The sequence below is a fragment of the Bos taurus genome, chromosome 19, assembly GCF_002263795.3.
Source record: "Bos taurus isolate L1 Dominette 01449 registration number 42190680 breed Hereford chromosome 19, ARS-UCD2.0, whole genome shotgun sequence".
NCBI classification, from domain to species: Eukaryota; Metazoa; Chordata; class Mammalia; order Artiodactyla; family Bovidae; genus Bos; species Bos taurus.
The window spans coordinates 41,776,434-41,797,099 of record NC_037346.1 but is presented as its reverse complement, the minus strand read 5'-3'; the positions used below and the strand labels follow the sequence as shown (position 1 = coordinate 41,797,099).

General features: G+C 52.3%; 2 protein-coding genes across 2 annotated transcripts; both read left to right on the top strand.

Annotated features, from left to right (window-relative positions):
* The first annotated feature begins 356 nt into the window (after window positions 1-356).
* KRT14 (keratin 14) lies at window positions 357-4,721 on the top strand. The gene is made up of 8 exons (NM_001166575.3): window positions 357-1,068; window positions 2,289-2,371; window positions 2,894-3,050; window positions 3,201-3,362; window positions 3,446-3,571; window positions 3,670-3,890; window positions 3,981-4,027; window positions 4,459-4,721. Exons 1-8 carry the CDS (start codon window positions 526-528, stop codon window positions 4,551-4,553), a joined length of 1,434 nt encoding a protein of 477 aa, NP_001160047.3. The 5' UTR covers window positions 357-525; the 3' UTR covers window positions 4,554-4,721.
* Window positions 4,722-13,831: 9,110 nt separating this feature from the next.
* On the top strand, window positions 13,832-20,250 carry KRT9 (keratin 9). Its single transcript, XM_002696022.6, has 8 exons — window positions 13,832-14,610; window positions 16,259-16,341; window positions 16,462-16,618; window positions 16,897-17,058; window positions 17,752-17,877; window positions 18,003-18,226; window positions 18,612-18,850; window positions 19,949-20,250. The coding sequence occupies exons 1-8, from the start codon at window positions 14,035-14,037 to the stop codon at window positions 19,966-19,968; spliced, it is 1,587 nt and encodes a 528-aa protein (XP_002696068.2). The 5' UTR covers window positions 13,832-14,034; the 3' UTR covers window positions 19,969-20,250.
* Window positions 20,251-20,666: the final 416 nt, after the last annotated feature.

The window sequence follows — 20,666 nt, the reverse complement described above, 5'->3', positions numbered from 1 at the left end:
ATTTTATAGATGGTAATGCTGAGTGGCATCTCTGTGCCCCATGTGACCTTGCCATGCTGTTGTTCCTCCAGCCAGGTGCCACCTGGCGTGGTGGGCTTCCCCCAGGTGGATGGCAGAGGCTCACTGAATTAATGGGAAACTAACAAGTCACCAGGTTTATGGTGCACACAAGCCCTACTCCCACCGTCTTGCTGAGCCCAGCACGTGTGCTCCCAGGGTCTGAAGGGAAAGCGTAGCCTGCAGGCCCACACCTCCTCCTGTGAATCACATCTGGCGGGACAAGAAACCCCAAACACCCTGAACAATGAGTTTCCAGTAAAATAAGACAGACATGATGAGGTGGATGAGAGGAGGGATCTGCCTGGGAGTTGGCACTGGCCTCTGGGTGATGAAAGCCAAGGGGAATGGAAAATGCCAGGCCCGCCCCTATGCAGGAGTATAAAACCAGGCATCCTTCTACACCTCAGCACCTTTCTCTTCCCTGCCGACTCGCTCACTTGCTCATTCACCTCTCTCCTTGGCACCATGACCACCTGCAGCCGCCAGTACACCTCCTCCAGCTCCATCAAGAGCTCCGGGGGCATCGGTGGTGGCTCTAGCCGCATATCCTCCGTCCTGGCTGGAGGCTCCTGCCGGGCCCCCAGCGCCTATGGAGGCCTGTCTGTCTCCTCCTCCCGCTACTCCTCCGGGGGTGTCTGCGGGCTAGGGGGTGGCTATGGTGGTGGTTTCAGCAGCAGCAGCAGCTTTGGCGGGGCCCTGGGCAGCGGCTTCGGTGGAGGATATGGCGGTGGCCTGGGTGCCGGCTTTGGTGGTGGCTTCGGTGGTGGCGTGGGTGGTGGTTTTGGTGGTGGCTTTGGCGTTGGTGATGGGCTCCTGGCAGGCAGTGAGAAGGTGACCATGCAGAACCTGAATGACCGCCTGGCCTCCTACCTGGACAAGGTGCGTGCCCTGGAAGAGGCCAACGCTGACCTGGAGGTGAAAATCCGTGACTGGTACCAGAGGCAGCGGCCTGCTGAGATCAAGGACTACAGCCCCTACTTCAAGACCATCGAGGACCTGAGGAACAAGGTGTGTGGGCCAGGCGGCAGGAGGTGCCATTCTAGCCACCTCACTCAGGAGCAATGGAGGCCTCAGAGCATTGATTGCTTTGAATTCTTAGACAGGCTAGCCTCCAGCCCCTTCTTCTGGCTCTAGATGACCCCAATAGAGCTGGTCTATGAAAAGATGGTCTCCTTTTCCCCACCTGGCTCATACCTCTCTGGACTCGAGACCCATGAGACATCAGGGGTTCCTACCCTTATGAGTTACAGAAGAAGAAGTTGAAGCTTTGGGCTCTCTGTCCAAGGTCACATAGCAAATTAATGGCAGAGCCAAAGCTAGAGCCCTTGTGCTCCACCTGCCAGCTTGGGAGGCAGCAACCTTTTCTCCAGCCCAGGGGAGGAGCGAGGCTGTAACGGGACCAGGCTAGACATCCAAACCACTCATTAGCTCATTAGTCTGGGCTGTGGTGGCTGCCTCCATGAGTCTTGGCACAGGCAGCCCCTCCCCACAGCCAACAGGGCATGGAAAACCCACAGAGACAATCAGCAGTGACCCACCTCACGTGTCCCACACAGGAGGGGAGCTGGGGGGACTTGTGTCATCTGACTCTTGTTCCTTGCTCCCATATCACACCAGGAGTCTGCTGATCTTGATGTCTGGCTCTGATGCTTTGAGGGGATTAGGGAAATCAGATGATGAGGGAGGGAACTCTAGCCAATCCAGAGTTCGATCTATCCCCACCAACCCTTCCCCCACCCCCATTTGCTTCTTCTGGTTTGAATCCTCTGTGCCAGCTGGACCTCAGTTTGTGGGAAAGCCCCACTTAAGATCCTGTGCTCCGAGGGCTTGAGAAGGAGTGCATGTGTCTACAGAGTCTTGGCAGGCCTGGCTTGTGCAGAGAGAGAATTCAAGTCAGGAAGGGGGTCTGGAGAACCTGGTCATTCTCCTCAATGGCAGGGAACTTGAGGCTCTGAGACCCATCTCAGGTTTTGTAACAAGTCAGTGGTAGAAGCAGGACCCAAACTCAAGGGCTATTTATTTTAAAGCCAAGGCTCTTTCTACCCATTCTGATGAGCATGAGCCAGGCTGGACCAACAGGGATTATCCTTTAGGCTGCCATGGCAAAGGCTTGTGGGGAGTAATGGGGATTCAAGAAAAGCATGAAGGTAAAGGCCTGATGCAGGCTGAAGTCAGGTCTGGCTAACACTGTCCTTTCCACCAATGACCTGTGCCCTTTCCATCTGCAGATCCTCACAGCCACTGTGGACAACGCTAATGTTGTGCTGCAGATTGACAATGCCCGTCTGGCTGCTGATGACTTCCGCACCAAGTGAGTTTGAGTGGTGGTTCAGAGCACCCGGTCTTCCCTGGGTGGGGCGTTTTGGGAGCAGTGTTCCCTGAACAGAGCGTGCCTGTGTCAGGACGGCTGTGTGCAACCCCCTTGGGGCGCTTGTAAAAATACAATACTCTTGGGCCCCACCCTTGGGATTCTGATTCAGTTATTTTTAATAGGCTACTTGGGTGATTTTGATCCACAGTCAGATTAGGGAGCCACTGCTTCAGGGAGAGGCACTCCCCACTTCCCAACTTGTTCCTGAAGTGCAAGCGGTAGTCATATTGGTTGGCATCTCCCCTCCAGGAATTCTACAGCACAATGAACTATTTACTCCTGTCATTGTCCCCCTCCCCAGATGTTCATATCTGAGGAATAATGGGTATTATGTCTATCCATGCCAATCAAGACTGGCTCCATAAACCACCCAAGAAGGCCAACTATGGACAGAAGGGGGGAAGAGAACAGAACCACCAGTGTGACTGGGGTGGGTGTCTCATTTCTCTTGGGTCATTCCAGGTACGAGACGGAGCTGAACCTGCGCTTGAGTGTGGAGGCCGACATCAACGGCCTGCGTAGGGTGCTGGACGAGCTGACCCTGGCCAGAGCCGACCTGGAGATGCAGATCGAGAGCCTCAAGGAGGAGCTGGCCTACCTCCGGAAGAACCACGAGGAGGTGAGAGCTAAATGGAAAAGCCCACTTAGAGGGTTAGCTGGGAGGGAAGAGATGCAATTCAGATGGCTGAAGACAGCGTTCAGTCCAGGAACACCTCCGACTGGGGAATTCTAATCGGCCACCATAATGGATTGTTCTTTGGTTGTGTAGGAAATGAACTCCCTGAGAGGCCAGGTGGGCGGAGACGTCAACGTGGAGATGGACGCCGCCCCCGGCGTGGACCTGAGCAGAATCCTGAACGAGATGCGCGACCAGTACGAGAAGATGGCGGAGAAGAACCGCAAGGATGCCGAAGACTGGTTCTTCAGCAAGGTGGGTGGCATTCGGAGTGGAAGGGACCCAGGAACCCCTTTTCCCTGGAACTTCCCGTGCAAACGGTGCTTTCTTTTCTTCAGACAGAGGAACTGAACCGCGAGGTGGCTACCAACAGCGAGCTGGTGCAGAGCGGCAAGAGCGAAATCTCGGAGCTCCGGCGCACCTTGCAAAACCTGGAGATCGAGCTGCAGTCCCAGCTCAGCATGGTAGGGGCGTGGCCGGGCCTGGGGGTATGTGCGCAGGGTCTCGCTGGGAGGGAATGACCGCCCTCCCTGATTCCTGATCTTCTTTCCTTCCCTCACAGAAAGCATCTCTGGAGAACAGCCTGGAAGAGACCAAAGGCCGCTACTGCATGCAGTTGGCTCAGATCCAGGAGCTGATCAGCAGCGTGGAAGAGCAGCTGGCCCAGCTGCGCTGCGAGATGGAGCAGCAGAACCAGGAGTACAAGATCCTGCTGGACGTGAAGACCCGGCTGGAGCAGGAGATCGCCACCTACCGCCGCCTGCTGGAGGGCGAGGACGCCCAGTGAGTGCCTGGAACTCCTGTCCTGCCCCTGTGTTCACTCTCTGCTCCACCGCGGTGTCTAATGACCTTTGCCCCTTTCTGTCTTCACAGCCTCTCCTCTTCCCAGTTCTCCTCTGGCTCTCAGTCATCCAGAGATGGTAAGGCCTTCCTCCTCATCCAGTCTGAACTCAGGACCACCGCCTGTCTCCCAGCAGCTCTAGAATGTTAGATAGGGGCTTCTGGAGGAGTTGAGCTAGGGTCCCATAGTTAGCACCATGGACAGAGCCCCACATGGTCTTCCCACCAAGCCTGGTCCATTTGGACGGATCTGGACAGAACCATTTTGATCTCAGTTATTAGGATGCTCCAGTCTGAGGACACAGACTCCCTGACCTTAGGGAGCTCTAGTCTGAAAGAAATGTGTTGATAATATCAGTGCTGGGGCAAGAGCAGTGGGTGAGGTGGTAATCAGGGGACAGGGCAGTAGGGAGACAGTTCATTTAAGTGCCCTGGGCTCCTTGGCCTCTGTGCTCCTGATTTCTCTATTGCCACCCACCACTAGTAACGCCCTGTCTTCTGTTTTCCCTAGTATCCTCCAGTCGCCAGGTTCGCACCAAAGTCGTGGATGTACACGATGGCAAGGTGGTGTCCACACACGAGCAGATTGTTCGCACCAAGAACTAAGGCTTCTCTGCACTGCTCATGCCTAGAAAGCACCCCCCAAGTGGACACAGATTTCCCTGGGGGATCCCTTCTCCTGTCCCCGCCTCCCCCAAGCACTTGACTTGTGAGCCCTGTTTCACCCTTGCCCCTTCCAGCAATCAATAAAGCTTCATTAGCTGAGTTGCACAACTCCTGTCTCTGCCTGGTCATTGTCAGGAGTGGAGGTGGGGAGAATGCGGGGGAGGCATCTCTTGTGAGCTCTCAGAGCACCTGGCTGTGGCCTCTGGGACTGGGAGAAAGAACCTGGGGGCAGATTGGGCTCAGCTCCCAGGATTGCTTTCACCACCACAGAAGATAATGTGTGTACCAGCTAATATGTGGCGTCTCCTGGAACATTCATTCATTTACTCACCCCTCCATTTACTTATTCATTCATTCACCAGATATTATTGAGTGCCTTTTGCATGCCAGGCACTATGCTAGGTTAAGGATTCTTAACAGTTTGGTCTTTAGGGATTTGCATGTATATTGAAAACTATAGATCTCTTCCCACCCCCAGTAAGCATATATACATTTGCATATAATTTATGAGATTCACAGTTCCCCTAAAGCTCATCAATGGAGGTCCATGAACCCAGTAAGAACTCATGTTTTACTGAGAGTTTTGTCTCCCTCCATTCCACCTGCTCTTTCCTCCAGAGCTGGGTCTTCATCCTGCCTGCCTTTAGTTGACAAACAGCAAGTGGATTAGTGTCTGCAAGCCTCAGTTTTCACATCAGTGAGTTGGGCACAATGACAGTACCTACCCCAGGACTTTGTTGTGAAAATTCCCATGTCAGATCTCTACCACAGTGCCTGGCACATTGCCAGCTGAGAGCATGGCTGTGTGAACTTCTTCCTGTGCATGGTGACTCTTTTCCATAATGAGGGTGTTTTTAGAGGCTTTGGGAACAGATGGACTGATTTCGAACCCTGGGTCTGTTCTGAATCAGCTCCATGCTCCAAGAAGCATGAACTCTGCTTCTTGGAGTTTTTATGGGAATCCAGTGACTGAATGTGCACCGAGAGGCAGGGTTGCAGGAGCCTCCTCTGAAGGGGAGTGTCTTTTCCTCGCTCTTTGGAGGGCTGGAAAAGAAGGAGGAAGGGGAGGACCTTGCCTGGGTGAGTAGCGGAGATTCCAGAGGTGGGTAGGGCTCATTGCCCCAAGGTAGGAAAAAGTTAACTAGTCACTGTATCAGTTTCAACAACTCATTCATCTGGCCGCCTGAATGAAGCTTCCAGGGGGAGTCAGGGTGGGATTTGGGTTAAAGAAAAGGCAGTCTTTGAAGGCAAGAGGTCTAAAAGCCTTGGCTAGAATCAGACATCCTGAGTTGCAGTCGCAGCTCCGACACTGACTAGAATCTGGGCAAGATCCTCTTTTGCAAAATGGGGAATGAAAACCCTCATTGCATTAAGTCCATGTAGGATTAAATGATCTCATGCAGAAACGAGTTTAGCATTGTGGTTGGCACATGGTTGGGGCTCTATAAAATGGAAGTGTAAGAGCGTGAGTTATTAGGAAAAGGAATGAAGTAATGTTGGTTTCTTTGACCTCATCTTCACCTCAGGAAAGAGAGGCCATAAACTCCAGGATGTCTTTTTACCTGAGTGTTGCTCTAAAAGGGTTGATCTGGGGTGATCTCTGGGTGAGGATGGGCCATTCTGGAGGTGAGCGACAGAGTTTTGGAGGTATGAGGGAACGGTTCAGGGAGGAGGAAGGTTTCAAGGCTCTTTCTTGGAGACTGAGAAGAGATGGTTTTATGGCCCTAAAAGTGATAGACCCTGGTGGGGAGTGGCTGGATGACACCTCTGGGGAGGCTGGACCATGAAGACCTGTGTTCCCAGCTGTGCAACAGGCTCAATTGGCCTGGAGTCGGGGGAGTGGTCCACATCGGGAGGACAGAGAGCAAAACATATCTGTAGTCATAGGCGAGGACTGTGTGAAGATTCTTGGGACATCGCTGCCTCTGAGACGGTGGCGGATTAGTTTCCACCCCCAAGGGAGGTCTGCTTTCAAGGAATGTGAGATCTCTTAGACCTGGCGGTGGTGGGGCTAGCTTCATCTCCGGAGAGGCTGCCATTACTCTTTGGAGGGAATCGGGAGAGCGTGGGCTTGCTTGACAGAGAGCAGGCTCAGAAGTGGAAGGGGAGGAAGTCAAGCAGTGGGCTTTGAGGTGGCCCCACCCTCCTTAGCCTTCCCAGAGTCCCACATGGAGCCCACTCTTCTCTGATGTGCATCCCCCAACCCCACCATACCCCACTGGGAAAAGTGGAGCCAACACTTTGGATCCAGCTGTTGACCACTGCCCTCGTCCACAGGCCCTGGCACCACAGGTGCCCAGCTGAAAACCTGGGCCGTTTACTCTGACGAAGGCAAGACCGCCTCCCGCACCGCCCCCTCTAGGTCTAGCTGATGGGGAACTTGGAGAGTGACTCCATAGCGCTATCTAGTGGAGGGAGCAGGAACTGCCTTTCAGAGTCCTGGGGCCGCCAGGCGGCCTCTCTGGCTCCATTTACCCCAGAGCAATTAGGAAGGAGTGGACATCTCTCTGTCCTCAGAGCACAAGGGCGGTGTGGGAAGGGCTGCAAAGCCGGCTCCTCCAACCTCTTCCTCCTCTTTGGGGCACAGCATCTTGCTCTAGGTCACAGGACGGAGAGTGGCCGAGCCCAGCCCTGCTCCCTCGTCAGGCTTGTGCTCATTCCTATTCTGTTTTCTGTCTCTCAGGATGAAGCTGAGAGCCCAACGGCACCAATATTAATTTCTCCTTGCTGACTCCAGGTTTTTTTTTTTTTTTTTCCCATTGGAAAAGGTCCATTTTGAAATTCTGGGTCTGCTTTAGTAGGGGGGGCTATTTCCCCCTAAATATTTATTTACTTATTTGGCTGCATTGGATCCTAGTTGTGGCGCGTGTGCTTTTCTCTGATTGTGGCACATGGATCCAGTTTCCCCTCAGCATGCCTGATTCTATTAACAGTTCCCCGACAGGGGTCAAACCTGTGTCCCCTCCATTGGAAGGCAGATCCTCAACCACTGGACCATCAAGGAAGTCCCTGGGGGGCTCTTTTTGTCGTGAAAAGACCTCAATCATGTCCAGGAGCCACTACAGGCAACAAGAGGCGTATCTCCTTGTGGTTATTTGATCAGGTGGACGGCTTATCCTCACAGCCACAGACAATCTGGTTTGGTAGCTAACTAGTCCTACAGGCTGGTATCGGAGGAGGCAGCCCTAAGGAAGCCTGAAGCCCAAGAGGCTGGTGGTCCCGATATTCTGACCTGATCCTCACTGAGATTGGATGGTGCCACAAAGAAAGAAGGGGCTACTTGGGATTTCCAGGGCAATGCCCGGATTCAGACAGACACAGGGCAAGCACCAATCTGAGAGCTGCCCTTTGCTGGGCCAGCACTTTCCTGATGGGCTTCCCAGGGCAGTGCTAGCAGCTGTAGGGCAGGACTGGGAAAGAAAGCCTTTTCCTTTGAGGTATTCGGATGAAGGTGGGGTGAAAAGACACAGAGAGATGGAGAGAAACAGACACTCACGTAGACAGAGAGAAAGCGTGGTGTGTGGGAAGAGAGAGCGAGAGGAGTCTGGGAAAAAGGAAAACAGAAAAAGACAGACAGTGAAGGCCCTGGGCGAGGAATAGGCAGAGAGGCTCACTTGTTCATTCACTCAGTTACGCGTATTTACTGAAGCTGACTGTTCTGGGTGTGGGGAAACCTAAGGACGGACTGAAATGGAGACAAAGTGAGGAGGCTGGGGGTGGAGAGAGGGAGCCCTGGGCTCATCTTAGCTCATCTTAGCTCCCACTCACTGCAGGACAAACCTGCTCCACCTCCGGGTTTAGCTTTGTGACTGTAGCCACGTTACATACCCTCTCTGAGCCTTAGTTTGCTCACTTGTAAAATGACTGTAAAATTAGCACCTACCTTGTAAAATGACACTGACGGTTAAATATGAACAGGGCAAGAAAGCAACGGGAGCCTTACCTGGAGGCCTGGAGGTGCTTTCATAGAAGAAACCACGCTCCTCCAACCTTTGTGTGCCCTTCTCCCAGGCCCACTTAGCACAGATGAAAGGGGACTCAACAGACTAGGACTTATGAGTCAGAAGACTGAGAGCTCAAGTTATCCACATAGTCCAAGGGGAAGTCGGGGGTGGACCCATTGCCACTGACAGTCAGGGAATGTCCCTCTGGGTGCTAGATCCACACCCAGAGCCTTACAGTATTAGCTTTTGAGCCTCACAGCAGCCTGGGGACATCAGAAGTATTTTTACCATCCAAATCCTTTGCTTGACAACTCACCACTCTTTGTCCACACTGGCCTTCTGTCCCTGCAGTCGCATTGCTCCTTCCCACCTCAGGACATTTGCACATGCTCTGCCCCGTCGCAGGCCATCCCCACCCACAGGACATGCTTCTGCTGGCTCACTTGCACTCACCCTTCACTCAAGGGTTTCTTCCTCAAGGAGAGGCTCCCCAGTCTCCCCAGCTGGGCCACACTCTCATTATGTGCACCCCATTTTCCTACTGACGGCACTCAGCCCAGTTTTGAATGGCACATTTATTCTTGAGAGTCTGCTTTAGCCCATAGCTGCCTATGGAGGTAGGGGCTCTGTCTGACTTCATCACCTCATCCCCAGCACTCAATAGGACACCTGACACATAGTAGGTGCTCAGTAAAGGATGAATCCAAACTTACAGAGCGGAACTTGAGGTCTGGAGAAGGGAGACTGCTTCCCCAAGTAAGTGGAAGAACCTGGCTTTGGACTCAGAACTGTCCAGCTCCAAAGCCAGTGTCCTTAAAAGTCTTCTGCTGGGCGTGTCCTTGCAGATACAAACCTGGGGTATCCAGGCTCAGGGGAGGAGCCTATCCCATCCTCTGTTCTTGTCCATGCCCACTGGTCTTGGAGAAGGGGAAGTCTGGCTGGGTGGAGTGGTGGCAGGTGCCTAACGTGTGAGTAAAGTCTGAGCGTTGACAGAGGTGCAGGTGCCCTGGCCCTGCTTAGGTGGCTAATGGAGGGGCGGACCCACGCACCACACCTGCCCTCCTTCACCCCGGAGCCAGCTACTTGATGACTCAGGGCCCTCCTGGGCCCCGACCTGGGCCCAGTGACAGACAGCAAGTTGGGGGGAGCAAGTGGGAGGTGTGAGCAGTGGTTCGCAGGCAAGCAGGGGGGTCCCTGTGGTCAGAGGAAGGCTGCCCTTGTCCCCTAAGTCGCCATCTCCTCTGCCCTTCGGGGACACCTCGTAGGTGGAACTGTGTGGTCCTTGTCTGTGGCTTTGTCTGCCTGAGTCCTCGAAGCCCCTCTTCTCCACGCTCTGCTTGGAGTACGGAGGGCACGTGTGGCACCGTGGCTGCTGGCTGCACTGTGGTGTTGGCTGCAGCCTTGCCCACGGGGCTGCAGAGGCAGCCGACTCTGCCTGGGTCTCAGGCGCCAGGGTGTCCTGAGCTGCCTGTGTGCTGCTCCATGTTCACACTTTGGAGGTTTCCCACGATAGGTGTTGGAGGTGAACCCAGAGGGCAGCCCCTGAGCCCTGAGAGGGTAGAGGAGTGAGCCATGTCATGTGGCCTGGAAGAAATGGCTCGCTCAGGCCAGGGCTCTGCCAGCCTTCCTCATCCCTGACCCCACCTGGCCCTGTCTGGTTCCTTGGGCCATTCAGAGAGCTCGGGAGAGGGCAAAGGATGGTCCCCAGGTGCCGAGGAGTAGGACTCCATTTCTGGGCCATAGGAGCTGTCCAGCATTGCTAGCTCCTCTTTGTTTACTGGAGGCAGGGCCAGTGTGGAGAGGTTTGGCAGATGTGAGGAGCAGAGTTGCACACGGGGACATTCACGGAGCGGCCCCTCCAGGTAAAGGCCTCACACATACCGTCTTTCTGGCCCCCGACAACTCTGCTCAGAGCAGCTTCTTATGGGGAAACTGAGGCTAAGGTCCAGGGATAGGCATGCTGGACTGGGAGGCATCTCCTTCTCTCTCCACCCCGCTGCCCCTCCGAGCCCCAGTTGGGAGGGCCAGGACTGAGAACAGAGGCAGGCTGGGGGAGAGAAGTAGGTGCTGGAGCCGATGTGCAGGGATGGCCAGTTGTGGGAGGAAGGCCCTGGTCCTCTTAGCTCTCAAAGAAGAGAGGAGAGCAGGCCGTGGCCAGGGTTCCCTCCATGCAGGCAGAGAATCTGCCAGGTAAATCCAAAAGTTAGGGGACACTCAGGTTAGACAGGCAGTCCAGAGCGAATAAACCATCAAGTCCTCATCTTGCTGGCCCTGGGAGGGGGCTGTGGGGAGAGGGCCGGCTATGCAGTGGTCCCCAGGGTCAGTCTCCCTGGGCTGCTGCAGTGAGAGTCTAAGGATGGGGACCTGCTACTCTGAGTTGAACGAGAGTCAGGGCAAGTCTGGAGGACAGAAAATTGAGGTGGTGGCTGAGGGCAGGGATTGGTGAGCTTGGGACCAGGGCTGGAAAGAGGCCATTTCTCATTGAGTCAGCTGAGAAGGTATGTCCCAGCTGGGAGCGTCTGGTCAGCCAGGCTGGTCTCAGCTACCCTGATAGAGACAGGCCTGGGTCCTTAGGATCCCCCAACATGACTGGATTTGCAGAGAATGGACATGCAGGGCCCCAGAGGCACTACGCTGTCAGCTGTCCCCTCGCCTGCTCCCCCTGGTTCTGCCCAAACTCTCCTCCATCCAGCTAGGTCACCTGGAACCTGAGGCTTCCATCACGGGGTGGCAGCATCAGCATGGGGATGGGGGCGAGGAGGAAGAAAGGACAATAGAAGCAGGCCTGGGATACGGCCTTCCCAGGTCTTCAGTCATTTTGCAGGTAGATGGTGGGCTCACTGGCAGAGCTTGGTGGGAGCCTGGGGAAAGGTTGACAGCCAACACTCTCACCACCAAGCTTAGTCTAAGAGTTTCCCAGGTGTCAGGCATTCACAAAATGCCTTCAATACTTTTTGTATCATCTGTTTAAACTTTTATTTAACATATTTAGTCCTAGTCATTTATTTAGTACATTTTGGTGCATCAAAGCTCACCTTTCATTTCAACAAAGATATATTATGAAGGAATGGGCTTCCCTGGTGGCTCAGATGGTAAGGGATCTACCTGCAATGCAGGAGACCTGGGCTTGATCCCTGGTCAGGAAGATGCCCTGGAGAAGGGCATGGCTACCCACTCCAGTACTCTTGCCTGGAGAATTACATGGATAGAGGAGCCTGGCGGGCTATGGTCCCTAGGGTTGTAAAGAGTCAGACATGACTGAAGCGACTTAGCCTGCATGCATATTATGAAGGAAAGTCTATATTACTGCCAAAAAATGAAAATCAGAATCACTTATCAAGGAGATGATACAAATAAATACTTAATGTCTAGCTAGATACTGTTGCTTCCTAAAAGTTCTGGGTCTAAGGCTGGCTTTGGTTTTGTTAAACAGCGTGCTTGTCAAGAGGGGAAGGATATTGAAGAGGGCTTAGGGTCTGAGGTTTTCTCCTTGACTGAGCAAAAGTTTGGAAAATGGAGAAAGGACATCTTTTTTTTTTCCAGCAAATGATTTACTATTATTCAACACAGCCTCCATGCATTACCTAAAAGCATTTCAGGGAACACTGGTTGTTTATGAAAGCCTTTTTAGCTGCAGCGCAGAGGTCATTGTCTCTTCTAGAGGTCATTGTTGATGACGCTAGCCTCTCCTTACCTTTAGCTCTTCTTTAGGCTCTTAGCGTCTCCTACCTGGAGCTGGTTATCTTCCCTTCATTCAATTTGTTGGGATCCTACTTGGGCCAGACCTGGTGCTAGGCACAGGATCAAGTTCAAGATAAGCAGCAGAGGCATAGAGGAGTTTATATTATCCATGTGGGGTGGGGATGGGGGGAGCACAGAGATACATTGTGGAAACTGTAATGGAGCAAAGTGCAAACCGGAGAGAGAGAACCCAGGAAGGCTTCACAGAGGAGAGGGCACACAGATGGGTCACCAAAGACGAGCAGGAGTTTTCTGGGTGGAAAAGACAGGGAGGAACACCTCAGCTGGAGGGATCTGCAAGCTGAGCATTCTCCAAAGCATGCAGGGTGTGTGGGAGCATTGTATAGTTTAGTTAGGAGTCCTGGGGAAGCAGGAGAGATGGGGCGAGAATGAAAGATCAGGACGAGCCTTGAAAACCAGGAATGTGAACACTATCTTGGGGGTGAAGGGAGGTCAGTGATGGTCAGACAGGGGTTGGAAAGTCCACTCTGCTTCTTGTGTGGAGAAGGAGTCAGAAGGTTTGAGAAGAGCCAGGAGTTGGTGGCAAAGGTCCAGGTGGGGTCGGAGTGGATAGGGACTTGGGGGCGCTGAATGAGAAGAGGCAGTCTATCATTTTTAGGCCTGTGTCTCTTAATAGGAGATGGGCTGACTATTAATGTCATCATTTTATAGAAGAGGGAATGGAGACACAGAGTAGTCAAGTAACTTTCCTGAGTCACACAGCTAGTGAGTGCAGAGCTGGGGTTGAGCTCAGATAGTCTGGTCCCAGAGCCTGCCGCCTTCTCTCCTACTCTCTTCTGTCTGGCCTTGCTGACCAGAATATGCTCTGAATTTCTGCCAGGGGCAGGGCCTTGTACATTCCAGGAGGGCAGGATAAGTCCCACATCTCAGTATCCTTCCCAGGGCTCAGTACAGGCTAGACACCCATACTGGTCAATTTCCTATCCATTGCTGCCCTGCTAAAGGACTAGGACACTCAAGCCACTTGCCTTCTTGCTCGAAGGTCAGGTTGTATTAGCACTGCTTAGTTAATTTAGTCCGTTCTCCCAAGTCCTTTGTGTGAGCTCTGCTCACCACTTCCAAGTGCTGGGGGGCACACTGCCTGTCACTGTCTCAGTGTTTCTGCCATGCCACTCATCTCTTCCATCAGACTGGAGACCTTGAGAGCAAGGACTGGGCTCCCCATCAACTTGGGGCTCCTTGAAGCCTGGGAATTTCTAGCCACACAGGTAGCTCCCCCATCCTCTATGATAACTCCTTGGTACCCCGGCACCAGCTCACCCACAGTGGGCACCAAGTGTGATGATCATCAATAGCAGAGGTGACTGTTCTGGGGATTTCTATCACAGAGGGACTAAGTCTCAGAACTGCTGTTAAGCAGTGGAGATCAAACTCTTGGATCTAGGTTGGCAGCAGAACTTGGCAGCAGAACTGATTTATGGTGCCCTGGACATCCTAACGTCATCAAATTACCCCACACAATGGAGAGAGGCTGGGCTGCCTTCAGGCAGTCACCAAAGGACGCTGAGCCTGGGGTGGCTTGGGGCAGCCCGGCCACCTCCCGAATCCCGGACCTCCTTTGGAGTCTGTCTGGGGGCGACTGGGGCGGACAGTGGGCACACCCAGGCGTGCCACCATCCACTGGAGGTATAAGTAGGCAGCCTCTGTGACAGCTCTGCATCCTGGCTCCAGAGCCCACAGCACTGCTACGACTGCTTTCATCCTTGGGCAGCGCCATGAGTTGCAGACAGTTCTCTTCGTCCAGCAGGAGCCACAGGAGTGGCGGAGGCGGCGGGGGTTGTGGGGGCAGCTTCAAGAGCTCAAGCCGCTTCAGCTCTTTGGGAGCTGGAGGAGGAGGGAGCCGATTCAGCTCTACCAGCAGCTATGTCGTGGGGAGCTCCGGGGCCTGTGGGAGGGGAGGCAGTGGTAGCCTCAGCTCCAGTTATGGCAGAGGGTCTGGGGGCGGTTTTAGTGTTGGGAGTTTTACTGGAGGCCTTGGGGGTTGCATCGGTGGTGCTGTTGGAGGCTCTGGGGGGCTTTGGGGCTTTGGGGGTGGCATTGGCAGTGCTGTTGGAGGCTTTGGGGGTGCTGTTGGAGGTGGAGACGCTGGCATCCTGCCTGCTGATGAGAAGACCACCATGCAGGATCTTAACAGCCGGCTGGCCTCCTACTTGGATAAGGTGCAGAAACTAGAGAAGGAAAATACTGACCTGGAGACTAAGATCCGGGACTGGTATGACAGGCAGGGGCCCAAGAATGTCAAGAAGGATTACTCTTGCTATTATGACACCATCGAAGATCTGAAGAACCAGGTAGGCCAGGGAAACTCAAAACTCTGTCTGTCTGTCTCTCACACCTATATGTACACTCACTCACTCACATGTTTTATTTCCCTTGCGAAGGCAAGATGCTGGACTCTAACTTAGATGATAGCCAGAGAATCCATCTTTTGCAAATTTTAACTTCAAAAAGAATTTTTTAATTGAGATATAGCTGATTTACAATGTTGTGTTAATTACTGCTCTATGGCAAAGGGATTCAGTTATATATACATATGTACATTCCTTTTTAAAATATTCTTTTCCTTCATGGTTTATCATAGGCTATTGAATATAGTTTGTGCTACCCAGTAAGACCTTTTTGTTTATCCTTTCTATATATAAAAGCTTACATCTGCTAACCCCAGCCTCCCACTCCATCCCTCCCTCATCCCCCTCCCCCCTTGGCAACCACTGGGTCTGTTTTCTATGTCTGTGATCCTGTTTCTGTTTCATAGTATTGTATTTTAGACTCCATGGAAACTTGAACTTTTATCAGAAACAGTTCTTGGCCTGGCTCATGTGGGGCAAGCAGAGGTAGCGTGGAGGGAACATAGCAACAGGGCAACTTGTTCCTGGATCTGCTGCCAATTCACTGTGTGACCTTGGGAAGCCTGATGCCCTCTCTAGGCCTATTCTCCTATCCATTTAATAAAGACAGTGGGAAGACTAGCTCTCAGGCACCTGTTGGTTTAAAATTTCTGTAATATTGGGGAAAACAAAAGAGATGAGTGCTGCTGTCCAAAACAGGCGGGCGTATGGCGCATGAGAGAGGGCCGTCTGTGCCTGTCTCTTCTCTCAGCCTCTGAGAGTTCAGAGCTTTCTAGTAAAGAAAACTAGACATCTTTTCTCCCCCTTCTTACTTTTTCTGGGCTCTTCTAGGGACCTGTCTTGATTTTTCCAGTTTGCTTGGACCCAGATATGCATTCTAGCTGGTCAAAGCATGGAGAGGTTCTAGAACCTGGGGGTAGACATCATCTATCTATCCATTGATCCATCTATCCACCCATCCATCCATCCAGCCAGCCACATGTCTGTCTATCCACTCAACTTAGAGGTTGAGTACTCTCAGTGTTGCTCTGGGCAAGCATAGTAATGTCTCAGGCGTGGTCTCTGCCCTTGAGGAGCTCATAATCTAGCTAATTTGCTGTTCCCACCTGTTTCCCTTGCCTTCACACCTTCTGATGAACAGCCTCTGGATATCTTGTTTATTCTATCCCAAACCTCTTCCTCAGTCATCCTTCAGAGATCACTTCAATTGCCACCTCCTCTCTGAAGCCTTTCTTAATCTCCTGTAACCATAAATCAGCTGTCTTTTCCTTGAACTCTTCTAGGATATTCTGGTCTTGGCAGTCAACCAAGCTCCTTGAGGAGCTGTATCTCATTGATCTCTAACTTACACAGTGTCCTTTGCAGTAGATATTAAAATATTTGTTAAATGAATGAATGAAGGCTACACTGAACATCCTTGCTGAAGTCTGTGAGGGGTCTGCGCCACATACCAGCTTTGGAAGCCCCTCCTGCCTCTTGAGCATCTTCCTGGATGAGCTCCTCATCTCCTGTGGCTTTGCCTAGGCTTTTGCCTCCCAGAAGAGGGTCATAGCAGGAGTGCCTAGGTTCTGTGCCATCTCCTCTTTTTTAGATTGTGCAGATCACGGTGGAAAACAACAAGATTTTAGTGGACATTGACAACAGTCGCATGACCATGGATGACTTCAGGGTGAAGTGAGTCCTACTTGTCCTCCTTCTCCTGTCGTCCATCCTTCCTCCAGCCCCTAGTGCCCTGGAGGTCCCTGTGGGGGCTGGTGACTTCTGACTCATGCCCTGCCCCTGACTGGTCTGCAGGTTTGAGATGGAGCAGAGCCTGCGACAAGCAGTGGAGGCTGACATCAATGGTCTGCGAAAGGTGCTGGATGATCTAACCATGCAGAAGTCTGACCTGGAGATGCAGTGTGAATCTCTGCAGGAGGAGCTGGTGGCCCTCAAGAAGAATCATGAGGAAGTAGGGTCTTGGCTACTTGTGGCTCGTTGGGGAGAGGGAGGAATAGAAGTTCAGGGATAATCGGGGATGGATAGGAGCTTTGGGCCATTGCATGGAAGACACCTGCTCCGTTACTCTCGAGGAGGACATGCATGCCCAACCTATGGTGGTGGTTAGGCTTTGACTTCTCAACTGTGTCCCATCCCATTGTTTGCACCCCAGGAGGAGCAGGAGAGGGCTAAAAGGTGATGGAGAGGATCCCATCCCGCCCTGACCTCATATCCCCTTCTTCCCGGTAGGAGATGAGCCAGTTGTGTGGGCAGAGCACCGGGGATGTCAGTGTGGAGATGAATGCTACCCCTGGCGTGGATCTCACTAAGATCCTCAATGAAATGCGCGAGGACTATGAGAAGCTCAGTGCTAAGAACCGAAGCGACATTGAGCAGCAATACGAGACTCAGGTGAGCAGAGCGGGACACTGATTCAACCTTCTCTCCCTCCGTCTACATGTCCTTTCCACCCACCCCTCCATCTCTGAGTCTACTTGCGCTTCTCAGTCATCCTCCTTCCCATGCATTTACTGCCCACAAGTGTAATCATCAAGTAATTTCCCAGTGCCAGGTTTCATGTGAAGTGCTGATGTCACAGAGATGAGCCACAGAGGATCACTGCCCTGGAGAAGTTCAGAGTTTATTACATGTGTGCACAAAGGGAGAGCATGAAGAGCTTACATAAGGCTGTGTGTTTCAGGCTCTAGTGGAGGTACCCAGTGTGCCCCTAGCACTACACTGAGCTCCCGATGACTCCCTTCCTCCTGGGTCTCCAGTACCTAGTGTAGAGGGTGACACATGAGGACATGATTTGTAGTGTGTATATGTGTATGCATGTGTTTGGGTGGCATTTTGAAATGAAGTTAAAAATTGATTTAAGGGCAAAGTGTGAAGAGTCTTAAAGCCTGCTGAGACATACTGACAGAGAAACTGAGAAACAGAGAATTGAGAGAAACTGACAACGTGGCTGGCTGGAGGGACCCAGAACTCAAGATGACTTGTTTTTGGCTTTGGCTCAGTCTTGGTCCTGGAGGTGAAGGTGCTGACCAGTGGGGAAGAACCTTCCCCATTCGGTGAGCTGCTGAATGAGCTTTTGTGTTTCAGATGAGACAGATTGAGCAAGAAGTGACGACCTGTAGCCAGGAGGTGGAGTCCAGCAACAAGGAGGTGACCAAGCTTCGGCACACCGTCCAAGAGTTGGAGATCGAGCTGCAGTCTCAGTTCAGCATGGTTGGTAGCCAGGCTCTGGATCCTCTGCCTGGGTGGGGCACAGGAAGCTGCATATGATCCCCAGGGACAGGAAGGGGAGTCCAGCTATGAGGTAGCATCCTTCTCAGTGGCTTCTCTGCCTCTAGAAATCGGCCCTGGAAAAGTCCTTGGAAGACACGGAGAACCGCTACTCTGGCCAATTGCAGCAGATCCAGGGTCAGATCAGTATCCTGGAGGGCCAGCTCACTGACATTCGGGCAGAGATTGAGTGCCAGAATCAGGAATACAGCCTTCTACTCAGCACCAAGATGCGGCTGGAGCAGGAAATCAAGACCTACTGCAGCCTCCTTGAGGGTGGCCAGGAGGATTTGTATGTATCCCGTGCTTTTGTGGCACTCCTAGGAAGTTCTAAACCCCTGATGCTACTTCTGTTCTTCTGGATACAGCAGTTGGGAAAGTTCCTGTACACAAGGGTCTGATGGGCTGAGGATTTCTTCATCCCAAGGGGGGAACCTCAGGGCCTTTGGGCTTTGAGAAAGGAGGATGGTAACAATGAGAGAAGGGACCGCTCCCTGCTCCAGGGAGAGGAAGTCCCTCCCCTCCCAGGTGTGGTGCCAGCCCAGCCTCTGTCCTCTGCCTTGCTGGAGGAAGACTTAGGAGGACTCAATTTAGGTCTTCTCTCCAGGTTCATCCTTGTGTATGTATATATATATATGGGTCACCTGTTTTATCTCTGTGCTTTCTTTGCTTCTCAGTGAATCTCATGGAGGTGGACAGACAGGCTTTGGAAACAGCAAAAGAAGTGGAGGTGGAAGCAGTTATGGAAGAGGATCCAGGGGAGGAAGTGGAGGCAGTTGTGGAGGAGGAAGTGGGGGCAGCTCTGGTGGAGGAAGTAGCTCTGGAGGAGGAAGTGGTGGCAGCTGTGAAGAAGGAAGTGGAAGGACATCCCAGTCCCAGTCCTACTCCTCAAAATCCGGTGGCTGTGACACACAAGGTAGGGACAGCTCTAAGGTTGTGGGGTGGGGGAGGCATAGGTGTCAGCTGTCAAGGTACCACCCTTTTTAAATATCTTTGAGCCTCTCTAGGGAATACATATTCTAAACAGAGTGAGACTTTAGGGAGATCTCCAGTGAGTGCCATAGACTTGCCCTTGTTTCTGATCTGATCATTATTTTGGACAGAGTCTTAAGTGAGGCTGGGATCACATCTACATGAGACTTGAGTCTCAATAGCCTAGGAGATGAGTTGGAGGTGGAGTATTATTTTGTCTATTTCTCTCCACACCCTATGTGGAGGGTATTGTTATTATCCCCGTTTTAGAGATAAGGAAAATGAGGTTCCTTATCTCTTGCTCAAGGTCAAACAACTCATAAATGAGAGATCAGCTCTGTGGGGCTCCACAGCCAGTACTTTTCATCATCATGAGGATGGGGACACCTGGGTCAGCAACAGTTCAGGCAGAAAAGAGTCTCAAGTGTTGTAGTCAGTGGCTGGGTTGTACAAGCCAGTTATATGATGACACTGTCCAAAGGAGCATGTATCAAAGATAATAGTCTAAGTGCAAGAAAGAGTCAAACAGATGAAGTGGTCTCTAGGTCAGAGAGATTCCCCTTGTACATGTTGAATCTTGTAAAACAAAAATCTAGTATGAAATTGTAGCAAAAGGCTGGGTAACATGACTGGCAATGCTCAGCTCAGAGGTACCTGGGAGCCGCCCTTCTCTGGAGGGTGGTTTTGTGTGTTGGGTGGCACTGCAGGGCCATGGATGTGCATCTACGGGCAGAGGCCGGGGCCATCTTCCCCTCAACATGCAAGAGATCTACTAACAAAAACTGCTGGACGGAGGACGGGGCTGCCTCCTGAGCCACCATCCTCAGAAATGGGAGAGCACCCGCCAGCTGTTACAGCAGAGCTTTGGGAACCGGATGGGGGCCACTAGGACTGGAGGATCCCTCCATGTCAGGATTCTCCAGCTCTTTGAGCTCCAGTCTCTTTGCTCCCCATTTGCCTGTTTTCCTCCAAGTCCCAGTCTCTCTGTCTCTTGTTTTAAGTCCTCTCTTCTCACTCTCACCACTCTTCTGTCTCTTCACAGGCCACCAAACACGATACTAGAGCCCCTGCAAACTTTCCTGGCCCCACTCCAGCTGGACATCCCCCAGATGGGCAGACTCTGGATAAAGCCTGCTCATTGCATTGTAACACTGGGAACAGCTGGAAACAAGCCCCAAGACCCATTTGGGATGGGGCTCACTGGGCATGTGTGCCTCTGGCTGTCCATTGGCTCCCTCCTCTGGGAGTGTTGGGGAGACCTCTCTCCCTCTGTCTGGTTTGGCGATGACCCCATTCCCTGCCTTATCTCAATTTCCCAATAAAGCTTTCCTGTTGCAAATAAAACCTGGACTTTGACTCATTTGTTCCTTGGGATTGATAAGGGGCAGAAAGGAGGTGAAGGGAGAGTCAAAGGAATCCACCTGTAGAGTATTGGTTAGCTTTCCTATCAGCTACCTTCTACTTGCAACAAAGCAATCCGTAATTTGGTGGCTTAAAATCACGATCATTTACTCAGCCTGTGCTTTCACAGTTGACAGTTTGGACTGGGGTATTCTGTTTTCCTTTAAGCATCTGGGGTCAGCCCCAAGTCAGCTAGGCAGCTCTGCCTCTGGGGCTTGGCTGCATGCTGGTTGGGAGTGAAAGGGTCACATGACTCTCCTCTTCCAGCCAGTTGGCTCAAGGAAGTGTTCCAAGGGAATGCACAGAGATACACGTGCAAGGCCTCTTGAGGCTTAGGCTCTGAGTGGTCACTTAGGCTG

What these genes read in the sequence shown, in the direction of transcription:
- KRT14 (NM_001166575.3), top strand. Translation starts at nt 526, where the DNA reads ATGACCACCTGCAGCCGCCAGTACACCTCCTCCAGCTCCATCAAGAGC. An exon ending in TCCGGAAGAACCACGAGGAG is followed by an intron (nt 3,051 to 3,200) that starts GTGAGAGCTAAA and finishes TTGGTTGTGTAG; the next exon opens with GAAATGAACTCCCTGAGAGG. An exon ending in CTCTCAGTCATCCAGAGATG is followed by an intron (nt 4,028 to 4,458) that starts GTAAGGCCTTCC and finishes TGTTTTCCCTAG; the next exon opens with TATCCTCCAGTCGCCAGGTT.
- KRT9 (XM_002696022.6), top strand. Translation starts at nt 14,035, where the DNA reads ATGAGTTGCAGACAGTTCTCTTCGTCCAGCAGGAGCCACAGGAGTGGC. An exon ending in ATGGATGACTTCAGGGTGAA is followed by an intron (nt 16,342 to 16,461) that starts GTGAGTCCTACT and finishes ACTGGTCTGCAG; the next exon opens with GTTTGAGATGGAGCAGAGCC. An exon ending in CGGTGGCTGTGACACACAAG is followed by an intron (nt 18,851 to 19,948) that starts GTAGGGACAGCT and finishes GTCTCTTCACAG; the next exon opens with GCCACCAAACACGATACTAG.